This window comes from Triturus cristatus, chromosome 11 (assembly GCF_964204655.1).
Source record: "Triturus cristatus chromosome 11, aTriCri1.1, whole genome shotgun sequence".
Classification (NCBI taxonomy): Eukaryota; Metazoa; Chordata; class Amphibia; order Caudata; family Salamandridae; genus Triturus; species Triturus cristatus.
In genome coordinates this window covers 398060162-398087585 of record NC_140594.1, presented here as the reverse complement: position 1 = coordinate 398087585, position 27424 = coordinate 398060162, and the positions used below count along the sequence as shown (strand labels likewise).

Here is a 27424-nt window from a genome sequence, read left to right as displayed (position 1 = left end):
TCTCTACCATCTTCTACCCCCTTGATACCGCTTTGTGGTGATCTGGGTAAACGCTCTATCAAGGACATTGTAAGATTGCGTCCGTTGCTCTTCTGGGTTCGCTTGAGACGCACCCCTGAACTGGCCAGCTATGCTGCTGCCTTGAATGAGATTATCAACTTAGATACAGGCAACAAGATAAAATGGATCTGCAATCTAAAACAGCTGGCCATAGAAATCGGTTTTGGGGAGGCATAGGCCAGCCAGAATCCACCCGCAAAGCAAATTATTAAAAAAGCTTATTGGGATTGGGTGAAGGGAGAGGAAGATCGAAATCCCAATCGAGGGATCCTTACTGATCAGTTCCGGGAGCACAAGCCTGACATTAAAACTGAGCAGTAGCTCGACTTTATACAATCTCCACGAGAATGAACACTCTACATGAAGCTCAGATTAGGAACCCTCCCGCTCAATGCCTTGGTGGTGGGCTGGAAAAAACATAGCGCAACACCTGCCAACTGCCCCTAATGAATCCATCTCCCATTTCCTCTTTGCGTGCCCGCCTTATAGGGCGGCAAGGAGGAAATGGCTTAGCCCAATCTGCAGAAATTTTGTTTTTTTGGATTTTAGGGTGGCGTTGCGCTCTATTCTAACTGATACCTCTTCCCTTGCCATGGTTTGTGGGGTAGCGAAATTTTTGGGGTGTGCCTGGTTGACGCGTACCAAATTGTTGAGGCCTAATAAGAGTTAGACCTTTAGAGTGACATGTGTATTTTGCTCTGTCAAATCAGGAAGTGATGTTTATGGTCTTTTTATATGTATAAACTCCTTTTTTTTTAATTCTATTTTTATATTGTCACATGCTGTATAATGATGGACTTTTATTGATTATTGATGAATTAATTATGTTCGTACTTTTATGATATTTTTATATCGAATAAAGTGTGTTATACAATACAATACAAGTAATACTGCGAAGGTTTGAGTGTGCGGGTTCAGGACATTTTGGCCTGTCTCTGAAGTCCTTGAGGCTCAGGGCGTCTAGGACAGACTTTGTAATGCTGTGACTCCCTGACTTTGACATCAGGCGTTAAGAATTGCTGTTTAGTGCAGAATGAGCCAATACAGGCAGCTATGGCCCGGTTGTAAGTTACTGCAGGGAAAGCCAGGGCCGGACTGGCCATAGTGGGCACTGGGCATTTACCCGGTGGGTCGCCAGGGTCGGGGCTGATTTTAGACCCCTGGGGGCTGAGGGGGGGCGTTATTGCTAGAAGGTCAGAAGCTTCTAACTTCAGCAATGTGCTCGGAGGTGCCACTAGAGCAGTCCGGAAAGACAGAAGCTTCTAACTGCATGAGGTGCTCATCAGTAAAGCTTTCACTTCCATTTTGAAGGAAAATGTTGATGGAATCAGTCTAGTTTCCAGCAGTAGGGAGTCCCAAATTCTCTGGGCAATACCTGAGAATTAACAATTGTACGTTTTCATTTTTTTAAATTTCTTAGGTTTGAGCAGCAAGGTACTGGATCTCCTTGAGGAACGGGCTCCGCAGGAGAATTCTAGCTCATTTGCAAGGTACAGAGGAGTGTGTCATACTAGCAAGTTTTAATTGAACCCCTGCCTCAAACGGAACTCAGTTTAGAGATTTCAGGTTCGGAGAGATGTGGTCGAATTTCTTGGAGCCTGTGATGAGCCTAGCAGCTGCATTCAGTGAAGGCCTGAGAGGGGCTAAACTGTTTCTCGGTAGGCCGCACTGCTGTATTCCAGCCGTGAGATGACTAACGCTTGCACAGCAGAATTGAAGTCATCATGGAGAAAAAATGGTTTAAGTTTCCTAAGGATGCTGAGTTGGAAGTTCATTCCTTTGGTAGATGCGCTGATGTGATCCTGCATGTTTAAGTTCTTATCAAGCACTATTCCCAGCGATTTCGTATAGTCTATGATGAGGGGTGTGCAGTTGAGAGCGGAGAGATTTTTCAAAAATTTCTCCATGATAGGGGCTTGCTTGGTCGGTGAGATAAAAAGGAATTTTGTTTTGAGGGCGTTCAGTTTGAGGTGGTTGAGGTTAACCAATTTTGGGTTTTGTTCGGGGTTCTGTTGAGTGTCTTGATATCAACAGGAGAGGAGATTTTCATGTACAGCTGGCTGTCATTCGCATACATGTGATATTGAATGTTAGATGCTTTGCGGATTTCAGTAAGAGGTTCCATGAATAGGTTGAAAAGCGTGGGGGAGAGAGAGGACCCTTGGGGAACCCCCAGGGTGCAGGGACTGGAATTGGATAGTGATTGACTGGATTTTACTCTCTGAGATCTGTTATTGAGCAAAGAGGCAAACCATTTTAGCACTGAGCCTGAGAGCCCCATCCGACATTTCAGGAGATTCAGTAAATTGTCATGTTTGACAGTATCGAAGGCAGATAAGGGGTTGAGTAGTATTAATAGTCAGGATTTGTTCTGGTCAAGCATTGTGAGAGCGTTGTCCACTATATGAGTGATGGCTGTTTCGGTGGTGTGGCTGTGACAGAAGCTCGATTGGAATTGATCAAGGAGTTGGAATTCCTCAATCAGACCCTCCAGCTTTTCGCGATTTCGCGATTCATGAAAAAATCGCGAAATCAGCGGAGAAGTGTGATGGCCGCGATATTTACTATTTCGGCCGCGAAAAAGGTGTCCCAGCTGCAATAAAAAAAAATGGTGGCTGTTTTCACCTCGTTCTTGCAGAGGGTGAACCATGATCATTTCCAACACTTCCTTTTTTTATTGAATACCTCTGATCCCCACGACGTCGCACCAGTAGTTAGCACTCAGTGCAAGATCAGACGTGTTTGTTGTTCATCTGTATCGGACCACCAAGCTCTCGCAACGGCGTTCCTCCGAGCGCTTCGTTTTCCATGAAAGATGTGTTAGGCCTCCTCGGACGGACTGCATGTACTTCAGGCCCCTGCTCAGGTAGGCGTCGCAATTTAAGAACTGCCAACAGCTACTCTCCCACTCCCCTACTCCTCACCCAGACCCGCCCGACTGCTTATAAGGGTTTCACTGCAGAATTTAACTTCGGGGTGGGCAAGTGGACACTCGAAGTAGTGTAACGACCTGATTGATGGCAGTATCTCTCTCACAATCTTTAATAGATTTCTCAGGGCCATTTTCAAAAGCGGTAACTCTCTCTCCCAGGTTAATGCGTATTAAAGGGGAGGGTGTGTGGATTAATGACCTGAGCTGACGTATTTGGATTCAGTATGCCTGGTTCGAATCTTGGCATTGTGCGACATCCTGTGATTCTGGACCAATCACTCAATCTCTGTGTCTTGAAGATACACCAGCAAAAAAACTGGTGCTCATGTAAAGCACTGCGGGTCGAGTTCGACTTATATAAACCTGTATAACAAAAAAACCTGAAAGGTCTGTCTGGATTGTTGCTTACTTTGAGATAAACAGGGACAGTCAGGGGTTTAGCTGTCAACAGTGCAACAAGTGCAGCAGCACAGGGGCCCAGAACTGTGATGTTCCCTTTGCACCTCAGTTATGGCTGATTTTTGACTGTGTACCACAGGTTGTGGGGCTCCTATTTTCCTTATATTTATTAGGGTCTTTGACAACTTTGCAGCACCACTGGGGAAAGACTTGAGATGTCAGTACCAATACATCTCAAATCTGGAAGTCCTTATAAACAACCATAAAATGAAAAATCACAAGGTTTGAAGTGAAAAAGAAAGGAAATCTGTGTAAAATAGTAATAGTTTAAAGATTAGCAATAATTTACGAACTGGTCATCTGGCACTGCTAAGGAAATCTGATACTACCCGGGATCCTAGCTGGGATTCTAAGACACCACGTAGAAGGTCACACTAAGAAAGTCTAGTAACACTGACAAGACACTGAAGAAAAGCTTACGCTGCAGATGTCCTACAGCATGAGAACCTGCGACTGGAGGAAGATAATATTTCCTAGGATCACAAAAACACAGGAAAGGCTTTCACACGGGCGGTAGCTACCATTGGTGCAACAGGTGCAGTGGTACCAGTGTTAGAGCTGTAAGGAGGTGGGAAGAGTCTCATATTTGGGATGTAGACTGTACACACATCGCCTGTAAGTAACATTGAGGTGGGGGCTGTATTGTATATGGCTCACACCCACCCCCATGTCACTGATCTGCGTAGAGCAATATATATTTTTTTATTTTGATAATCTTATTGGTACGTAAGATTACTGAACTTACAAAAAGCACAAACATTGCATCCCCCATCTCTTTTTAAGGTTAGAACAAATCCATCCTGTAGCATATTACAATAATGCGATATTAACTAACAGTGAACAAAACATTACATGTTTTCCCATCTACAGGCCTCAGTATGTCTGCCATGGCGTAGAGCAATATTTAACATTCTTACATTAGCCGTGGCAATGCACCTCCACCCACTACGATCCTGTGCTCTGGGGCACCTGAGGAAGAGGTGTCGTGCCGCCTGGGTCCAGGAGGCAGCGGTGCCCCAGCAGGGATGCGTACATGGGTGCTAGAACATCCCAGGGAGAAATAGGACCCCCTAAAACGAGGTTAGGATTGGAGCTGTGCTTCTGTAGAGCGGCAGAACTTAAAACATGGCTATTTTAAAGTGTAATACTCTGCTAAAATATTTTCTATTGATTTAAGGCTGAAAATGAATGATTATGAGTAAAATAAAGTGCTGCAAACATGCCGCTAAATTTCCATATTTATGCCGCTAAATTTCCATATTTGTGTCGCTAAATTTGCTAATCCATGACGCAATATCCTGGGGGTCTGCCCAATGTGGTTACAAAGTTGTACATGAACACATTTCTCAAATAATTTAGCTAGAGGAGGGATGTTAGCGATTGGTCGGAAATTATTCAAATCTTCAGGGTTAGCCGTAGGTTTTTTGAGAATAGGCAGAACCAGACCCGACTTCAGGCAGTCCGGGATCTCACCTTGGAGAAGTAAGGCATTGATAATCTTCGTACAGAGTGGGACTAGTGACCTTATCATTTCTTTAACCCCTTCCATGCTCATGACGGAACGATTCCGTCATGAGCATCGGTTGAGCTGTGCTCATGACGGAACCGTTCCGTCATGGCCCCGCCCGCGCTCGAACCCTTCAGCACCGCGGGGGAATCCGCGCAGCGCTGAAGGGGTTAAAGAAATTAGGGGGAAGGGGATCATTGACGTGATTGGAAGGTTTAAGGGTCGAAAGAATGTTGAAGATGGATGTGTCGTTGAAGGGTGAGAAATGACTCCAAGATGCAATGTATTTAGGGGAGAGACAAGGAACACTGAGAGGCTGTGAAGGTAAGGAGGATTCTGGGGAGAGTGCAAGATCGATCAGGGCAGACCTTAGTTCAGATTCAATTTTGCTAGAATTATCAAGGAAGAAAGCGGCAAAGTCCTCACAGTTTGGCTGTGGGCAGGAGGAGAGTGGAGGTTGGTTGGGAGTGTTATTGGATTGTAGCGTAATCAGATCAAACAGCATTTTGGGTCGATGTTTTGCTTTGTCAAGTTGGTTTCTGAAGAAGGTAACTTTTGCCGGTCTGATGTATTTGTTGTAAGCACTCCTTCTCAACCTTAAAATCATAAGGAGATCAGTAGATGGATAGGATCTCCAAGAACTTTCTGCTAGTCTCAGGTTGCGTCTGTCAGAGTTTAAGCTGTCATTGAACCATGGTTTGGAGTCTTTGTTGGACTTTCTTTTTAGATGAAGGGTGGCAATTACATTCAAGGCTGTCAACATGGAGTTGTAATGATCAGTGAGTTCCTGGATGTCGGACAAGCCTGCAGGTGGAGGTAGGGACAGATTGCAACACGATATGAGCTCATTTATGTTTGCCTTTTGCAACGTTCTTTTCCAGTGTTTTTGGTTGAACTCTTTTGGTGTTCCATCTTTCTAGGATTCGGAAGGTGATATAGTGATGATCCGACCAGGCTCAAAGGACAATAGATTCAAGTTGAATGGCGTTGGGATTGGAGATTATTAAATCGAGGGTTGAGCCTAAGTTGTGCGTAGGGCGGTCAGAAAATTGAGTCATGTTGAGGTCAGCTGTGAACTTTATGAGACTATTCACTGCCTGATCATTCGGGTCATTCCAGTCTAGATTGAAGTCACCCAGGAAGATCTGGGGGCAGTGGAGACCTAAGTTGGATGAGATGGTTTCCATAGTTTGTTGGACCAGAGGGAGGTTGTCTCCCGGAGGATGGTAAAAGATGTGCAGGTTGCATAAGTGTGTATGTTTGCTGATGATGTCTATGCATAGATATGCACAGGATGAGAGAGTTGCAGAGGGGGACTGCTTTGCTGAGAGACTGTTAAGGTAGATCTATGCTTGCATGATAACATTTGTTGACTAGTATTACGCCTCACCACTTTCAAATTCCACCAGCCGCCACTGCAGTTTCACACTTGTGGTGGGCAGTACGCTGGTCAAAGTGCATTACAAAAGTGTATGGGAACTGTGGTCCTGAATCTAATGGGCATGGGTCATTGAGCATGGGGGCAGGATAAAAGGCATGGCTAAAAATTACAAAATATTCTGTAACTATTTTGTTAGTCTTTCACCTTCAGAAACCTGCATATAAAATAACACACCTTAAAGGAAAAATAAATGCAAGTTGAACTAATCAGTGAGAGATGCACTTTTTCATGTTGTGAAACATCTTTTGTTAATGAGACCAATGTAGATATCTGTGTGTGTTGACATCACAGATTGAATTCTGGTTAATGCAGTAGGGAATAGTGATGCATGAGTTTTTAATGGTACGAGGTCCCAGCCTGTGACAGAAAACACCAGGAACAGGTAGAGCTTTACACACAGTAATAGGTTGCCACAAAGGGTTCAAGGCTTAAAATACAAAAGTGCTTCCATAATATAGACCTGAGTAATATGCAGACTGTACCTAGTGCAACAATTTTTTCTTACTGTCCATTAAAGGCAGGGTCACCATTACAATACCTCTCAAAAAGAATTGCCATCAACTGACTTCCTCCTTCCACCTCAGCTGAGGCATCTCAAATGTCGGAATTAACTGACCCGAGAAGGTTGCCCCTCAGATCCCTCCCACTTCCACCTCTGGCTAGTGGGAGAAAGCAGTATGGAATGCTGCCTCAGCCCATAGAAACAGTGAGCTGTTCACTGGACAATAGCTATAATGAAAGAAGCACAGTCATTGGGGCTCCATGTTCTAATCCCTGTTGGCAACCAGGATATGCAAATTAGATGACTGGTGAACGAATGGCTGCAAACAGAGCTGCAATTTGCAATGAAACTAACTGTGAGCTAACTGGTCGCAGCTCAAAAAGCTAATTTGTAAATAGTCACAATATTACTTGTTTTATTCTATTTTTAAATACAATTTCTATTGGTATATCAACCGATTATATTTCAAGTGTGTAGAGCAGGAATCCACCCCGGAGTCTTTCTACAAGTGTATATTCATAACCTGAGTTTGAGCTGTTTTAGCCCGTCTTGTAAGACTCGAGCCATAGTGCACCCCCTCTAACATGCAAGCCATGTGTTCTCATGATGCAGCCAAGTCGAGGCAGTGGCGTAACACAGGCCCCCGCAGCCCCCGCAGTGTGGTGGGCCCCCGAGCTGCAGGGGGCCCCGTAGCACTGTACTCTGGCCCCAGAGCTCCTGATTAAATCCAGAGCAGGGACCCCTCCATGTACCTTGCAGGGGGGCCCACTCAAGTTTCGTTCTGCCACTGGTCGAGAGTGGGCTCTATTACCCACGTCAGGGCTGATGCTTAATGCCTCTATATATATATATATAACCCCAAAGATTGTCAATCCCAGTAAACAGAGCTGGCTATGGGCTAATCTTTGAGTGTGTGGTGCTAGTGCCTATACAGTATTGTTATAGTGAGACAAGGGGGCGAGGACTTCTACCCATTCCATGAGGCTGAGTGGGTTCAAGGGAGGCCCTGGTGGTCAGAGACATCTTAACCCCTTGCGTGCGCATGACGGAACCACGCCGTCATGAGCCACGGGCGGCATGTGCTCATGACGGCGTGGTTCCGTCATGCTGTGGCCGCTCCGCCCACGCGTCACTGATTCCCCACCTGTTCGGGCCAAATAACGAGTGGGCGGAGTCGTGACGGAACCACGCCGTCATGAGCACAGCTCGCCCGTGACTCATGACGGCGTGGTTCCGTCACGAGTATGGCGGCGCCGCACTCACCCCGCACCCCCCCGAGCGCCGCGGCGGAATTTGCGCCGCGGCGAAGGGGTTAAGGAGTCTGGGGGCCCCGGGCCAAACATAATTTGGGCCCTCCTGCTCAGAACAACTCTGAATTTATTAGGCATTTAGGATCATTCGCGCTGTCAGTAACCTTGCAGACCCCCCAGGATATTGCGGCATGGAGCTGCAAATTTTGCCGCACAGAAATGTATATTTTGCGGCATTATTGCAGCCCTTTATTTTACTCGTAATCATTCATTTTCAGCCGTAAATCCAGGGAACTATTTTAGCAGAGTATTCCACTTTGAAATTGACATGTTTACAGTATCTGAGAGTGTTTGTTTGCTATACATTCCTTTGTGGTAACATTCTGGAGCATAGGTTAAGCAAAGCACAATAGCACAGGGTTGCTAGTCATCCTGTTTTATGTGGCGTGGTGCTGACTTGGGGCTATCAGTTCCAAGTCTCAGTGCTATATATTTTACTCGACAATTTACATTATCCAGTGACAAAATGCAAGGCCGAACAAGTATACCATTACAAACAAGAATGCTGGCTAACCTCATCCTCTCTGCAGAAAGAGGTATGAAATAAACACTCACTGAAACAGTAGTTGAGCTTCAGATGTTAATGTGCCTATGGCAGGGATCTGTTCATCTTTCTGGATGACCTGACTTAGCATCTTCCTGAAGTCCAGAAAAGTAGCACAACCAGTTAGGCTATGTCAACCGCTGCAAGCACTGTATAAGGGCATGCAGGTCACGTGATCCACCTGCTGCCAGTTTCAACACAAAGAAGCAAATAAGTGATGCTACTGATAACGGAGGCCATGTACAACACCCTCTTTCAAACTAAGCTTGCTTGTAAGGGGCGTGAATAAATAAATCAAGAATTTATAAATAGATGTTGTCTCCCCAGCTGTGCAGTGACGTGGGGCTAGATGGGAACCCAGCAAAGGGAGCGAAAGGCGCTAGAGAGGTCTAGGAGGGGCTCCAGGTTGGAGTGGAGACATATGTATGGGACAAGGAAGGGAAGGAAAACAGTTACATATAATTTAATAATGGGGGAAGAGAGGCATGGGAAAGGTGAAAGCGAACTTGATGAGCACTTTACCAAACTGACTCTTATTTAACTTCAGAGCTGTGACTATTAAAATCCTCTGCTGAAGCACTACATGGCAATGACATAGCTTGAATAAAAAAGCAATTCACCAAATTCCAATAAAAATATCAATAAATACTTATGATCTACTGAAATGGAATATGCAGTACGGCTTGCCTTCGCCACCACAACTGTCCCCAACAGACTCACTGGTACCTCCATGCAGGTTCCTCCTCACCACTAGACATTGAGATTTAGGCGCTATATAAATACAATACAATTTTGAGGTTCCAAAAAGGAATTTCGGAGACTGAGCCTATTTATGGGCTGCTCTGGTCTGCTCCTGACTCAGTTTGGGCAAACTGTAATACGGAAGGAGGAAGCAGCTATTACGTCGCGACCTGTGTGCATACAGCCAATAAGAAGTCACCATTTGTATTCAACAAGGAAGAAAATCTTATAAGCAAATTTCTGTCTGCCGTGAACCTTTGTGCTATCTGCTGGGAGGCCTTTTTCTGTGGTCAGAGTGGTAAATATTGCGTTCATCGCTCTCCTTAGCTGATTTCGCAATTATTTATCGAATCGCAAAATGCTTCAGGGTTTGACTATGGTCAGATCATTGACAACCTTCGTTTTTTGGCCAGCCTAGATCTGGGTCCAACCTTGAAGCAAACAGTGTTTCTCATCACCAGTGAAGCAGAAAGACTAGTGGCTTAAACAAGCCTGCTGCATGGTGCGCCAAGCAGTAGATTTGGTGTTTCACTCTTTGTACCTGTGCATCTCGGGCGGAGGTTGCTTTTTTGTTTACTGCACTTTAGTCCCTGCTGTGTGAGGAACAGAACCCTGAGTCAGGTGGCACTAGGTTGTGATCGCACCAGCCATCAGCTGCTTCGCATCGACAGTCCAGTTATTGAGGGAGCGAATAATGCCACTCTGCACTGCACAAGTGCACATGGTCTACCCAGCAGAAAACCTGAAAAATGTGTGGTCCGACCAAGGCTTATACCCGCAATGTGTCTTGTAGTTAGTCTGTCATCACCATTTGGGCATATGGTGCTGATGGGTACTTTTGTTTACTGCTCTGCCGTTGCCACGTGAGACAGGTATTTGGACTCAAAAGACAGAAGGCTGTGATTGAAACTGCTGGCAGCAGCTCAGCAAGGAAGGTGCAGAGCTAGAATATCAACGTGAAAATATCGACATACATAAATATTGAGGTAAGAATATCGTTGGTGTTAAATAACGATGTCAGTAATATCGATGTAAAAAATATCAATTTTTTTGTTGTGTAATAATATCGAAATGTTAAATATCGATGTTAAAAATATAGATGTAAAAAATATCAATGGGCTCCGGGACTGGAGCCCGACCCACATGTACACGCTCCGTACAACCGTACGAGTACGATGCTATGCGTGTTATTTCCAAACGAGTCTCACGGAACGCAATCCGCAAGCCCGAGCCGCATGGTAAACAGTGACTCGCCCGTAAAGGGAACGCGAAACGTAGTGAGCGACACAGACCCGGACTGGACCTGAATGACACGTACACGCTCCGTACAACCGCACGAGTACGATGCAATGCATGCAAAAGGAAAACGACTCACACGGAGCACAATCAGAAAGAACGAGACATACAGGAACCAGTGACTACCATTGAAAACAGGCCGTCGCGACCGACACGTACGCAAACGCTGCAACAGAGCACATTGTGAGTGAGACAGACTTGGAGTACCTCTCAATTACCCCTGTCAGCGTCCTTCCCAGTCAACAGAACATTTCCATCGTGCACAACAAAACCTACGTTTAAATCATGAGAAAAAGATTCCAACAAGCAATGTCCAAATCAATAAAGAAATAAGAAGAAAAAAACATGAACAAAGACACACCCACAACTCCACCTACATAAAGGCCCAATCCACTACCATTATCCTTTGTTAATTTCAAACACATCACAGCAGAGAAGACAACTACACTGTACTCTGAGCCACACCCACAACTCACTCACCACACAACAACCACACCATTATCACCTCCTAAACACACTCACAACAAGCAAGAGAAACAGACACCCAATCACCCTCACTTACACCCTCACACACACATCAATCTCCACAACCACCCAGCACCATGCCCACAAAGAAGAATCCAAAGTTCACAGAAAGTCAGTTGGAAGTCTTGGCTGATGAAATACTCCGAGTAGAGCCACACTTATTTGGAACCTTTATCCAACAGACCCCCATGTCATAGAAAACAAAGATGTGGGGGAGGATCGTCGACAAGTTGAACGCACAAGCACCTTGCCTGCGCACAAAGGGTGACATCCAGAAAAGGTTCTATGGTGTGCGAAGGAGGGTCAAGAACTCATAGCCAGAGAGCATGCCTTGAGCCAGCGTATTGGCGGTGGCCCTCCTGCAAAACCAACAAACTTCACGTCCTAGGAGGAGAAAGTGCGGGCAATGCTCCCACCGGAGGGCATCCATGGATTGACAGGAATACAAGAGCCTAGTGAGTACACAACCAATCTAGTCAATATTGTGTGGCAACACACACATCACTGCCAAGGGTACATTGAAAACAAGTAGCATTAGCAAAGCCAAATTAAGCCCGAAAAAAGTTATTCTGTGATGTGTATGCCAGTTACACAAACACAACAGCTGCTATCTCAGAGTAATTTAGAACTAGGTCATAGCATGTAAAAACCTAACAATAAATACAGCAAGGCATTGGTACTAAACACCAACAAACACTGTCAGCCATCTTGCCAAACCTGTCACACTACCTCATAGGGAAGCTGATTCACAGGAAGGAAGGTGGGTATGCTGGGAGAGGGGCGTAGCCAAAAGCTTGATGGGAGTCGTAGTCACAGACACAAGACCCCCTCGCACATGGTCCATCAAGCCCACCCTGAACCAAGATCACCTCACAGGGAGTGGAAAAGTAACGAGAATATGGCTGACACTGGGCCCTGTTATATGGAGCACAAGGGCCTGGTGGGGGTTGTGCTCCAACAAGCAACAGGACTCCACTGTCAGCCATCTTGCCAGCACTGTTACACCACCTCACAGGGAAGCTGAGTTACAGGAAAGAAGGTCGGGTATGCTGGGAGAGTGGGTCTAGCCAAACGCCTGATGGGAGTTGAAGTCACAGACACAAGTCTCCATCCCACATGGTCCATCAAGCCCACCCTGAACCATGTTCACCTCACAGGGAGTGGAAAAGCACTGAGAATATGGCTGACACTGGGCCCTGCTGTAGGGAGCATAAGGCCTGGTGGGGGATGTGCTCCAACAAACAGCAGGACACCACGGCCTGACATAGTGAACTTTAACTTGGACTCCCTGCAATGGAAGCATCCTACAGGGGGGATTACCTGGCGTCTGTGGGAGAAGGTGGGCCGGCAAGTACACCTAATACCAGCAATCCCGCTAATACACACACCTTCACAGCAGGAACAAGTACACCCTTTGGAAACACTCACACAAAATTTAAATTCCCTGGCAAGATGCCTGACACATGGGCCAGATGTATGAATTGGCTGTAAGTCCCACATATGCACTTGCCCCCTCAAACCCCTTCACACTGACAGCCATCGCAACTGTATGTATCCTCTCACTACCTGGGCCTGCAGTGTGGCAGGGGTGCCCCCTGCCCTGGCTGTGAAGGTGTGTCTCCTCTATGACAATTGGGGAGGTGAAGACATAGCACATACCAAAACCCACACCCCAAACCACATACACACCATTCACAGGTTTACACATGAAAGTGAATGGAATGGCCACCGCAACATAGCTCACACATTAGCATGGTGTCATTTACACAAGTCACTGTGTTGATCTGCATTCCACTCCTACATCGTGCAGTGTTGATTGCATCCCTCACACAACAGTCCCCTCACTGTCATTGACACTTGACACACAATGAGTAACCTGGCCTGTGTATGAGTAGGCATACTACTCACAGCAGCATAAGTCAAACACACAAACACCTGGCCCTCATTCTCATGAGCATGGGAAAGTCTGCGATCTGCCGTGGTCAATACCTCTTACCATGGATGATATTGACCACATAAATGACATCATCATGCACAGAACTCTGCTCCAACATCATTAACACCATCCAATATGTGCAATGATATGTGAACTAGGGACACACACAACAAAATAGTATCAGTGAATGCAGCCATACCATACTGTGACCATGTTGTTCAGACACAACAATGTTAATAACAAATACAAGCACAAATGCCAGCACACCTTGTCCAAACGTGCTACATATCTCAAGTGTAAGTGCATGTATGTCATTGTTAAAGTACAAATGTTGAGAGGAGGGACACACCTTTGTCAGGCACATGAGGGCACATGAGTAGCAATGCCCATGTACAGTCAAACAATCACGTACTGAGATGTCCATGCACAAAGCTCTACGTCCCCATCAAAATGGTCAAGCAGCAAATTACATCGTGCTAAACCAAAATAGATATTGATGGAGTGAACAGCTATCATACTGTTTTTCGGACGTACCACTGAATAGAGATATTCTTTGGAGATTTCCTTTTTATACACGATTTCCAAAATATTGAAGTAGCGGCGTTTTGGACGCATATTGTACATCCATTAAGGTACTATTTGTGGGTGTGATTTATATCTGGAGCATTTCCTTTGATCAAAGAGTGCTACTCCATGTCATGACGACTTTCTCTGTGAATATACCTTCAGAATTGCATTGAATTCTATATATTCGCGATTTTGAAAACAAGATTAGACCCTTGAGATATCATTGACTATTTACCTTAATTTGGTTTCTCTGAATATTCTTGATACCTGTAGTAAGCCCTGACGAAGTTCCCAAGGCAAAAGGGAACAAAACGCGTTGGCTGTGTGCCTGTGTTTTTTAATTAAGACTACAAATAAAAAGAGGAAAATTATTCCTACTACAAGTGTTGGCTTTGTATGACTCTTAATAGAGTGCACCTTCCTTTCTTTTGTAAACCAAAATAGACACCTGTCCCTGATAATGTAGGACAATGCAATGTACATACACACATCATAATGTGCAGTGGCAACTGTAATGTGTGTGAAAAGTTGATGTGTGCAAAAACATTACATACATTGTGTGTCTCTTCCACCCACAGGGGATGCTGGGGACACAGCAAGAACAGAAGAGGAATACCAGTCCCAGACTCTGGATGACCCTGAGCTCCCCGGTGTGGATGCCTCTATGTCCTCTTCGGACGAGGATGAACGACCTGGCACCTCCGGTGTGGCTCTGCTTCCAGCCCCAGCAGCTGCAACATCAGCACACCCTGCCACCACTCCTGGACCAACTGCAAACACTTCAAACAACCCTGCCAACACAGACAGGCCAAGGCAACAGGGCAACAACGGCACAGGTACACAGGGCACCCAGGAGCTGACAGACAACAACACCAGTGCCAACACAGACAGGGGCCCAGTGGTGCATGCGCCTGCCAGGGCAGGTCCTGCCCGTGTGGGTAGGGGTGATGTGAGGGTGGTCAGTGCGAGGCCACGGCCTGCAGATGGGGCTGGACTGCAGGAAGATCCGCAGTTGGGACGCATCATAAATGTGTACCAGGAAAGCAGCGGAGGATTTGGCCAGGTTGTGGGGATCCTCAAGGACATGCAACAACAGCAGGCTGCACATCATGCCAGAATAGACTCCCACATGTCCCGGGTAGAACAACACATGACCCGGATTGAGTCCAAGATAGACAAAATAGATGACCTTACGGTGGTGTATGGGGACATACTGACATGCCTCCGCCAGATAGCCAACAACATGACCACACCTCCCTGTGTGCCCACCACATCAGTTGCCACTACATCAGCAACTGCCACAGGGAGGGAGGTGGACTCTGGCTGAGAGTCCTCTGCACCGCAGCAGCCTGCACATGAGAGTCCCCCTGAGAAGAAGAGGGGTCGTCCGAAGAAGGACAAGTAAGAGGCAGATGGCCATGCATACTTACCAGGACGTGACTACCTGTTCTAGACATCATCCAATGTGTGCAAAGCGTTAACCTTGTTGACTGTTGCTAAATTCCCACACATGTGAATGAGGTTCTAAGTTGGACCAATGTTCAAAAGGAGTGTGGACTTTACTCTAGGAATTTCATCAATCAACACTACCAACTGCACTGTGAGCTTTGGATTTGTATTGCACTGTACAGCACTTTCACTTATGTATAACTATCAAACACATGCATCTAAATACATTCACTACAACACAATACATGCCTCTGTTGTGACTGAAACTTGGTTTGTGTCATTGAGAGGATGACCTGTGAAAAGAAGTCTGTGCATGGAAACTGCTACAGCTATGTAAACACAGTCATGTGAGTCATGGTGATGTGACACATATGAGGTAGACACCCCACTACGTCAACACAACACATACTTACCATGCCCATCTAACTCATCGTCCTAACTTATGTGAACAGAGAATGCAGTGGGATGCATATACACAACACCCATCCTGAGTCTGTGGCAAGCTGCCCACAGGTACAGCATGCAAATGAATGTTGTATATGTGGACACAGAAAAAGCACATTACAAAGTGATGCGCAGGTTTATTACACCAGCTAAAGTCATAAGTCCTCAACAGATGGGAGGTAACCTCACGTGACAGTGAGCACAAAGTCAGACACTGATAAACCATATAAGTCCAGGGTGTGTGGCACATCATGGTCAGGACAACGGTAGCCTGCAATCTGCAACATGAATCTGTGATTTTGGGGGTCACACGTGACCAGACAACAGCCATAGGACACAGTGGAGTACAGACATACAACACCATTAGAATCACTGAATGACAGCATACATCTCCAATACACATGCCAGACACTAAGCTCAAGATACCCAGAACCAACGCAGTTACAATCCCAGCACTGTTTGGTAGTACATACTCAATGGTAGGACACGTCACTGCAAGCAGCCTGTCAATGAGCACACAGACCCACTTAAGCAGAAACATTGCAACACCTACACATATCAGCCAATTACAAAACATATCACTGTATACTCACTATCATGTGAAGAAGTTGTTGATGAGCTGTGTTTGTACATCCCCCTCTCCCTCATCATCACTGGCAACATGTCCCAGAGCAGGATCCTCCACGGCAGGCGGCTGTTGGTCATCATCATCCAGGATGAGAGGCAACTCCTTCCTCACTGCCAGGTTGTGTAGCATGCAGCCCACAATGAAGATTTTGCACACCTTGTCAGGGCCATATTGGAGTGCACCTCCTGTCTTGTCCAGGCAGCGGAATCTGGTTTTCCGTAGACCAAATGTCCGTTCTATCACTCTCCTGGTCCGCCCATGTGCCTCATTATAACCGATCTCCGCTGGTGTAACAGGGTTCCTGAGGGGGGTCAGCAACCACGGCATGTTTGGGTATCAAGAGTCACCTACATACAAACAAACAAACATTCAATGAGTTGTAGAAGCGGGTGAATCTCTAAAGTTGCCAAAACACACAAGGGAAACATATATTACACACCAACAAGCCAGGTACGCTGGTTCTGCAGCTGTGTCATCATGTTTGGTATCCAACTCATCCAATGATGTCAGCGCCGTGTGCAGAACCAGGGAAACGTGCACACACTTGTAAGATAGTCATGTCCGACAGACATACCACCAGGGCATTAATAGAGTGGAAACTTTTCCTGTTCCGGTATGTCACCTCATGTGCCTGTGGTGGCACCAAAGCAACATGTGTGCCATCTATGGAGCCTATGACATGTGGCATTCTTCCCAAGGAATAAAAGTCACTTTTAATCACAGTGATTTGTCCTGGGGTTGGGAATTGGATGTACCGGTTTAGGAATAACAACATTGCCTCCAATACATCGCAAAGCACACAACTAAACATGGTCTGTGACATCCCACCAGTACTAGCCACAGTGTTCTGGAAGGTACCGGTGGCAAAGAAGTGTAGGGCTGCCATCGCTTTCACCTTGGGGGTCAGCACTGATGGATATGTCCGGCCAGGTTGCAAATGTGGTGCCAACTGCACCGCAAAATCCTCAATTAGTGGCCTGGCGAGGCGGTACCACCGGATGCAGTCACGTTCATACATGGTTGCAAGGTCTGGGAACGGTCTATGGAAGGCTGGTTTCCTGCAGTACATAGGTGAGCAAAGAAAGTTTGTCAGTGACCCTACATATGTGGCAAGTACCATGCACAATATCACATGCAACTTCAGACCAAGACACAATAATGTGTTGTGTGTGCTGTTGGGCATGGACAACAATGTCAGCTATGTGCCCCTCACATAACATCTCAGCTCTACATGTTTATACAACAAGTGCTAAGCTGTGCTGTGAACAATCAATGTGGTCTCTCCCAGTACATCATCACACATGTCACGTACCCAAAACATACCTCAGTGACTAGGACAGACAGATGTGTTGCCCACATGACAGGTCTTTGTCTATCACACACACAACTATCTTGTATAGGCACAAGGGCACTGACATAATGTAGCATCTGATGTACATGTAACAACACACCCACAAAACACACATGATGTGCTACCAGATTGTAGCACTGGCAAAAAATGGATGCCTTTGATAAAAAAGGCACAACAGAAACTCACATGTCAAAATCACATGGATGGTGATGACGATTGCCAACTAACACAAATAATCTGAGACATGTGTGTAGAACAATACGCACATACTCTGCATCAACACCAGAATATTAGTTGTGGGACACCCAGTGACACACATTCCTGTTCACCTAGGAGTCAGGGTGTATGTAACATGTCAGCCCACAATGGCCACCTAGAACTGTGTACATGCCTCGGCCTGTGATCTGCACAGTTGTGAATGACAGTGGTGATGTGCATTACACACATTGATGTCTGTCCCCATCACACCTTGCAAAGCCTGGGAGTGTGTGCCACTATATGCAACATACAATATACTCACACAGGTAATACATCCTGAGATATCACATCATACACTGTGTGACAGGCTGTCCATATGTTGTTGAGCAACTGAGTCCTTGGGAAGGTATTGTGTGTGTAGCATCTCTTAGCAATTGCCTGCAATGGTGACCGATGTGTACGTGTTTTCTAAAGACGCGTCGTCCACCTAGGGACCAATCCGTGCGCACGCCTATGCTATTGCCTGCAATGGCGTCCAATGCGTGTGAGTTTTCCGAAGACGCGCCGTTCACCTAGGGACCAATCTGTGTGCACGCCTATGCTATTGCCTGCAATGGTGTCCGATTCATGTGAGTTTTCCGAAGACGCGTCGTACACTGACTGAGCGAGACGTGCGCACGCAGTGGCTATTGGATGTAATGGAGACGGAGGTGGATTGGATCATTGCACAAATAGTGTCCATATAAAAGTCAGTTGCCTGCCTACAACAATGTATCAACAGCAATGGGGCGATGTAGTTGAATTTTTGAACGATGCAGGAGCCGTGTACGAACCATACAATGCAATTGATTGCCCATTTTCATAACATGCAAACATGTCGGACCTATCACATGGGTCGCCTGGGACAGATTCAGCTCTGCAGCACAGATATAAGACTGTCTGTTCCCCAGAGACAACACTTGCCTGCACCAACTGCTACAGCATTACATCTCCGCTAACACTGCTGCTGTCTCTGCATCTTCTGGCTTAAAGAATGGCACGTACTGTGGATAGAGCCCCAGCCTTCAGTGAGGAGGAGAACAAGGCCCTGCTGGACAGCCTCCTTCCACAGTACAGCAAGCTGTATGGGAAACCAGGGGAGCAGGTGAGTGCGCAGTCCACTGTCTGCCTAATTGTGCATGGAGTATGACTAGCACCACTAGCATTGTGTTCAGCAATGCCAAGCATGCTCACTGAGTAGTTGTAACTCTCATACTTTGTTGATACAATTACTGTACATGTGCAGTGATGCCAATGTGTACATTTCATTTCTTGTCTGACTGTTCATGCTCAGTGTACAGTTTGTTGATGCAGGCATGCACACAGGACAAATGCCCATGACCATAGTTGCTCTACCTGTATACATCATATTATCTTGTGATGAAAACATGTATGGTCAAATGTGTGATGTACAAACAAGTTGGATGTGGAGAAGTGTGGCTCAATGGTTAGAGCGGCAGACCCTGATGCAGAGTTCTGGCCCGGGACCAGAGTTCAATCCCCCGCCTCTGCGGGTCTTGGATTCAATTTCCTCGGACCTGATAATTCTCATCTTGGTGCCTATAATAATCATGGGTCCCATGCTGCAACTCTGGGCAATAGCTTGCTTAATCTCCACAACGGCTCCAGCAGCGCTGGGATGCCTGGCTTCACCATGGGGGTGCCCAGGAGTGGACATTTCACAGGGAAAGGCCAGGAAGGGTTCCACAGCGGTATGAGTAAAAGCACCAGGATACCCCCGTTGGGGGTGGCAGTGCGCTATACAAGTACATACACATTTTACATTTACATTTAATGGTGTCTTACATTGTCACCCTTACAGGTTGATGCCCATCACAAACAGGAAGTCTGGAAGTCCATTGTACGGACAGTTCGATCAGTGGGGGTCTACAAGCGCCGCACCCACAACTGTCAGAAGAGGTGGCAGGACCTCCGTGGCTGGACCAGGTGGATCGCAAGGGTCCAGCTGAAGCTGTCACCTCCACGCCGATGGGGCGGAGGACGGACACTGACCCCCCCACATGTTGAGGATTTTGAAAGTGGTCTTCCCTGAACTGGATGTGCAGCTGAAGGCCAGACAGCAGCAAGAAGGGGGTAAGTTTATTCCTCTTTGGTGAAGTATGGCTAACATACTATTTGCACTCCCAGAGCCTCCTGACACTCCCACAGTTCTTGTGTCTGAGACAACACTAATGTGGACACATTTGGTGAATCCCCATTCTCATCTGCTGACCAGGTGTGGACCTTTTGGCCTCTGAGTAGTATCACTAGTGCTGTGTGTCCTTGCTGTTGTCCAAGGATAATGTTTGTGCTGGCATCTGCTACAGGTGCCTCTTACTGTGCTTCATGAGTGTGGCAATTGCTTGACATGTGTCTGCACATAGACAGATGTCTGACATGAACTCTGTGTGTGCAATACAAAGATTTTGTAATTGCTGATCTGGGGCACCATAAGTGTCGGAGGTATTTAGCAGACACACATGCATCCTGTGATACCAATGTTGGTGCCTCTGGTGGATGAATGTCATGGTTGCGACACATGCATAGCCACCTGCCTACTGTTTCTGTTCATCACCTGTTGCACATGGACCAGGACAGGTATGCCAACTCCGCACAGATGAGACACTCAGAACTCCAATCCTGGCTGTCAACCAACAATGTGAGCATTCTGACATGTGCAATGGTGGGTCTGCCTCTGTGTCATTGTGGACTGGCATAGCTTCTTTTACTTCAGGAGTGTTACAATGTTCTTGACGGCTTGCCTTATGATATGTGGCTGTTGTATCAGCGCATGGGGAAAAACACAGGAGTGTAATTAATTGAGTGTGCCTAATGTTGGATTGAAAATTAAAGTGCAAGGTGCTTCAATTTCTTCCCGACAGGCTGTGATGTGTCCGTATTTACTGATTTGTGTTAGCACAAACTCAAATGTCTAATTTGGATACCGTGTGATCATCTGATTCTTGGTGATGTGGGTAGCAGGGGCTGTACATATGTACTTGAGAGCTACAGAGTTTGCATTGCCTGCTAATGCATTGGTGTGACACACTGTACAAGGTTGGTTTCTGTATGCACTGCCCCGGTGACAGGAGACAGTACAGACTCATTGGCCAGACAGGTCTGTGGCATGGTGTGCCACATGCAAATCAAGAAACTGCAGTATTGTCAGTTGTCCTGCATGCACTCCGTTGTAGCATTGACTATCATAACATGAGGCCATCATGGTGTCTGGGAATAGAATCATATCCATAATGTTAACAGTGACTTTGGCCAGGCCATTTCCAGACACATGTACAGAGTCACTGGAGAGAGATGTGATATGTGCGTAGTGACACATTACACTCAAAATCCTTGCAGATCTGACACCTTGCCCTTTGTGGGGCATGTTTGCACATATACTTAGTGATATCATACATGCACCAGACGGAGGTGTCCATCACCAGGATGGTAACTTGGGGCATGGTTGACTGGCAGGATGACAAGTGGCTGGTTCACATATGTGTCAGTCATTTTTGCTATGCTTATCAGATGATGCAAGGACCTGCTCTGTGATGTGCTGCAATTATAGTCGTGTCAGCTCAATACAGGTGGCAAATGTGAATCTGTTTTTCTTCATTGTTTGCAGCAGCATCGAATACTATAGGAGGAGACAGCTCCACGGACCAAGAGGAGCGGCAGAGCCAGACTGTGTCTTCGGCGGAGGAGCTGGAGGGACCCAGTGGCACAGAGGGTGAGGGGAGCCACACTGAGGAACACTCAGCTACAACCACCTCAGCTGAGGGCGCATTCAGTTCCAGTGATGACTCCCTTGTGGAGGCGGGTGTCAGCAGACCCAAAACAACAGCTAGCATGTCTGTCTCCGCCACCACCACTGTCACCACCCTCCCAGCTGATCCCATCCCTGAAGTCCATGGAGCCTCCCGTGTTAGGGAGCATGTCTCCTTAAGTCCAGGCACCGCACCCCCTGCCCCCGTCTCCCCTGCTACCCTGAGTGTGGAGTCTGTGGACCTGCTTAAGCAGATCCATGTAGGGCAGACATCGACGCTGAGTGTCCTCCATGCTCACACCGGTCTGTTGACACAATTGGTGTCCTTCATGGAGGGCATCTCAGCAAGCATGTCTGCCCCAGAGCGGACCAATCAGTCCATGACCTCCTCGTTGATGGCAACAGTGTCCCTCCTCCAACAGTCCCTCAACCCTCCAACCTCAGCCCGATCCACAATGCCCACTACCCTACCTACCCAACGCACACTCACACAGGCACAGGCAAGCACATCATCAGACCCAAGCAACACACAGCAATGCAAGACAAAGTCTAGACGCGCAAGCACACACACTCCGGAGACTGACAGCACACACACAGGGGATAGGGCACAGACACGTGGAAAAGCATCCACAACTACTCCGCAGTCCTCAGATACCTCTCCCTCCAAAACCCCTTGCCTTGCCTCACCTGCAACACCCACTTCCCAGCAACTCTTCCTCTGTGACCTTGGCCTCTTCCCCAGCACTCCATCTGATGCCACTCTCAAGGGGAAGAGGCAGTCACCACGCACATCGGGGAGTTCCCCTGCCACACGGACACCCTCCCCCAGGTGCACGCACACTGAGGCCCCCATCCGCAAATTCCCCAGGAACAGGAGGAGCAAGACCCCTCCCCATTCACGCACCACCACCACACAATCTCTGTCCTCCAGCCCCAAGCCCACCATTCCTATGGTTTTCCCACCACACCCTGCCCCGGTTCCCCCACACACAGATACACCATGCCCAAAAGGGTTATGCCCTCCCCCCTACCACATGCACTTCACCCTCCCACTTCACACCCTCAGCCTGTTCCTACGATTGCTGTGGAGTCTGTGTCTCCCCCATCTGTCCTGCCCACTTCACCTTTGCCCCAAGACACTACGTTTGACATTGACACTGCAGTGGAGACCCCCTCCACCCTGTGTGACTTGGGCACTGCTGTGGTGCCAGTGCCCACTGTGTCAGACACCTCCACCTCAGTCAGTTGCCACTGACACTCCTGCACCCACCACCCCTCACCTGCCTCATACTGCTATCCCTTGATCCGGTCCCTGCGGTGCCTGGCCTGACCATATGTATGTCCCTCCAAGGGGAGATGTCCCCTAGCTGTATCAGTGCAGGCAAGCAATGTGGGGCTCACATTTCTGTTGCACACCTAAGGGACCAAATTAATGTACTGGCCATGTGCCTTTATGTTCTCCTTGGTTTCACCACATCACTCATTTTGAGCTGAATAAAGCTACATTTTTGGGGAATGTTGTTTTGCATATGATGACATGATGTTGTTAATGTGTATCCTGAGTTGCAGTTGTAATACTTGTGATGTAGCTATTGATTGTTTTTCAAATGTGATGGACTCCATGGGGTCCCTGGTGTAGGAAGGTGGAATCTGACTACACCTGGTATCTGAGTCCTATTACAGTATGTATCCTTGTCATCCTTTGCTGCAATTAGAGTGTGCCGTGATCCATACAATTGGGCAGAGGGAGGCTCACAATTCCTTTTCGGTGTCACATCTGTGGCTTGCACTGTTGCACTGATGTTATGCTTACACTTGTGCACGAAGTCATTTCTTAGAACAGTGGGCACTTCTACACTGGACATGCAGGTTTTAGCAGAAATGGTGAACAAGTCATCTGTGGCGTCAATGCAACTTGCCATACATGTTAATTGACTATGTGCAGATGACTTAAATACACTCCTGTACACAGTTCGATGTGACTTGAGCTTTCAGTGTGCTGTAATTGTTGGCTCACTATCCACATGCAGACATGACAGGGCCCTGCACAGACTACTTTTTGCACACCTGACCTTCCACAGGAGTGATGTCACCTCATGGCAGTGTGTCAATCCCTGAAATTGCCTGAGCCCATGGGGTATGTTCTGTGAGCATGTCTCTGTGTGTTCCCTTCAATTTTTCTACACAGCCTGTATTCCCTACAGATGTCCCTGTCTGTGATGCTTGATGAGTTGGCCTGTGTTGCCCTGTGTTTTCTGGATTGTAGGTGCATGGTAAACTACTGGCCATTAGCGTGTCATCCCGCAGTGTGTTTATTGTTAGGGCCTGGGAGGTGGGCAAACATAAGTGTGTGGTGTTGGGAGTGTCCTTATGTGAGTTGTGGCATGGCTATGCCCCTAACAACATTTTGCCCTTGGCTTAAAGGCCATGGCCAGTGATTTGTGTTTGTGTATGTGTGAATGTAGTTGATGTGTCAAAACGAATTTTGTTGCGCGCACTGCATCCCCAAATGCGATGCAGTGCACTCAACAAAATTTGTATTATTTATTTATATGTTTACTTACCTCTAAACCTCCGTAACCCATAGTTTACAACCCCCACCCTGCCCCTCCCCCCTCCCCACCTCACCGCCCGGCAGCTACTCCCACTACCGACCACGGCTGCTACACATATGTTGTTTGAGCGCAGCACACCATCATGTGTTGCATTCCAGCATGGGTACACTGACACACACACACATACATGTTGTGTTTGAGATGCAGTGTGAGTCAGCCTGTTTGTGTTTGTGCATCTGCATAAATGCATTGGTATGGCTTTTGTGTGCCATAGCCTGGATCTTGTTTTGGGCTTCTCCACTGCTATCCCTGTGTCTCCTACATCATCAGTCAGCACATTCACCATGGTTGGTATGTCCCATTGGTGTCATGGTATGTGACTGTGTCACCAAACATCTACAGTCCCCATAGGATACCTTAGTTTGTGTGTCTGTCCCTGCAGATATATGTGTATGCATTCTGATGCTCACTTCTTACATTGTCTGATTGCCCACAGGAGTATTGTCAGCCCCCATGGGCAATTGTTGTCTGCACATGGCTGAGTGTTTATTTGTGAGACACAACAATGTTTCCGTCAACAGATCAATGTGTGTTTGGCACACAACCACTACTTTGCCACTACATTGCTTGTTGTGTATGGGCAGAATTTTTGAGCACACTCACCTTTTGGACACTGTAGTGATGGTGTGTTTAGACCCCATTACCATGATGTTCCTGATGTGCTTGATTTTTGAACACCATAATAACGTTTTGGTCACTGTAGTGAGAGGGGCTTTGGACCCCATTGACACAATGTTCCTGATTTGCTGGAAGTTTGAACACCATACCCACCTTTTGTGCACTGTGGTGAGTGGGGGTTTAGACAACATTACCGATATGTTCCTGATATGCTTGATTTTTGAACCCCAAATTCACAGTTTGGTCACTGTAGTGATGGGGGTTCAGACCCCATTACAACACTGTTACGGTAAGAACTGTGTGTTTTACCCTCACATTCACCTTTTGGTCACAACGGTGATGGGAGGACATTATTTGTTCCCTTTCAGTGTCACAGTTGCAGGCAGTTGACACACAATATACAATCTAGACATTATGGTAGGGGTGATGTGCTTGTCCTGCAGCGCCTATGAGTGAGGAGTACTGGTAGTGATGGCCATCCCCCCCTATGAGTAGGGAGTACTGGTAGTGATGGGCACCCCCCTATGAGTAGGGACTGCTGGTAGTTGTAGGTATCCACCCCCTATGAGTAGGGACTGCTGGTAGTTGTAGATATCCACAACCTATGGGTAGGGACTGCTGGTAGTGATGGGCATCCCCCCCCCTATGGGTAGGGACTGCTGGTAGTGGTAGGTATCCACCCCCTATGAGTAGGTACTGCTGGTAGTGATGGGCATCCCACCCCCCTATGGGTAGGGACTGCTGGTAGTGGTAGGTATCCACCCCCTATGAGTAGGGACTGCTGGTAGTTGTAGATATCCAGCCCCTATGGTTAGGGGCTGCTGGTAGTGGTAGGTATCCACCCCCTATGAGTAGGGACTGCTGGTAGTTGTAGATATCCACCCCCTGTGAGTAGGGACTACTGGTAGTTGTAGATATCCACCCCCTATGAGTAGGGACTGCTGGTAGTTGTAGATATCCACCCCCTGTGAGTAGGGACTACTGGTAGTTGTAGATATCCACCCCCTATGAGTAGGGACTGCTGGTAGTTGTAGATATCCACCCCCTTTGAATAGGGACTGCTGGTAGTTGTAGATATCCACCCCCTATGGGTAGGGACTGCTGGTAGTGGTAGGTATCCACCCCCTATGAGTAGGGACTGCTGGTAGTGATGGGCATCCCACCCCCATATGGGTAGGGACTGCTGGTTGTGGTAGGTATCCAACCCCTATGAGAAGGGACTGCTGGTAGTGGTAGGTATCCAACCCCATATGGGTAGGGACTGCTGGTTGTGGTAGATATCCAACCCCTATGAGAAGGGACTGCTGGTAGTGGTAGGTATCCAACCCCTATGAGTAGGGACTGCTGGTAGTTGTAGGTATCCAACCCCTATGGGTAGGGACAGCTGGTAGTGGTCAGCATCCACCCCCTATGAGTAGGGACTGCTGGTAGTGGTAGGTATCCACCCCCTATGAGTAGGGACTGCTGGTAGTGGTAGGTATCCACCCCCTATGAGTCAGGAGTACTGGTATTGATGTGCATCCCCCCCTATGAATAAGGACTGCTGGTGTAGATAGACATCCAACCCTATGGCTTGGGCAATGCTGGCGGAGAGGGAAATTTACCCCCTATGTTTGTTTTGCATTTCGCTTGTTCATGACGTTTGTTTGTGTGGTGGGTGTCTGACTTACCTTCTGCGATGTACACGTCCGTTCCTGTTGTTGATCCTGTCATAAATGTACAGTACAGGAATGACCTGCGTGATTGTATTCATGGTTAGTTCGTCTCGTAAGCGTGGATCGATGGGTCGTCCCGTCGGCGTTGTGAGTCTCATAGCCGTCGATCGTGTTGTGGCGTGAATCGGCCATGAAATACCGTTCTTCCGGATGCTGAGACATGCTGAAGGTGGCGACGCGTTCGGCACTTAGGAAGTACGCATCATACTTACCCTCCAGGAAACTACTGTTGTTTTGACTGCATGAGACTCGTTTCAACTTTTACGGATCCGGTTCGTACGGGAACCGTGGCTGGAATGGGAGCATACGTCTCGTTCGGGCTTTGTACACATTTGCGCATCGTATTTCCTCTCCCGGATGGTCCAGCATGTCGTTCGGAAAGGTAAGCCTGTGAGCGGCTCTTTGGGGGCATACCGAGCGGGATTGGAATCGACCACAAAGAAGCAAATAAGTGATGCTACTGATAAAGGAGACCATGTACAACACCCTCTTTCAAAACTAAGCTTGCTTGTAAGGGGCATGAATAAATAAATCAAGAATTTTAAATAGATTTTCTCTCCCCAGCTGTGCCGTTACTTGGGGCTAGATGGGGACCCAGCAAAGGGAGCAAAAGGCGCTAGAGAGGTCTAGGAGGGGCTCCAGGTTGGAGTGGAGACATATGTATGGGACAAGGAAGGGAAGGAAAACAGTTACATATAATTTAATAATGGGGGAAGGCAGGCGTGGGAAAGGTGAAAGCAAGCTTGATGAGCACTTTACCAAACTGACTCTTATTTAACTT

At 47.2% G+C, this 27424-nt stretch overlaps 2 protein-coding genes across 2 annotated transcripts in view; both read left to right on the top strand.

Annotated features, from left to right (window-relative positions):
• The window catches only part of LOC146784285 (uncharacterized), a 53975-nt gene that overhangs the window by 6273 nt on the left and 20278 nt on the right, over positions 1 to 27424 (top strand). The window lies entirely within an intron of this gene.
• Positions 1519 to 15475, top strand: LOC146784286 (uncharacterized). Its single transcript, XM_085635403.1, has 2 exons — positions 1519 to 1550; positions 14399 to 15475. Exon 2 carries the CDS (start codon positions 14485 to 14487, stop codon positions 15145 to 15147), a length of 663 nt encoding a protein of 220 aa, XP_085491529.1. The 5' UTR covers positions 1519 to 1550; positions 14399 to 14484; the 3' UTR covers positions 15148 to 15475.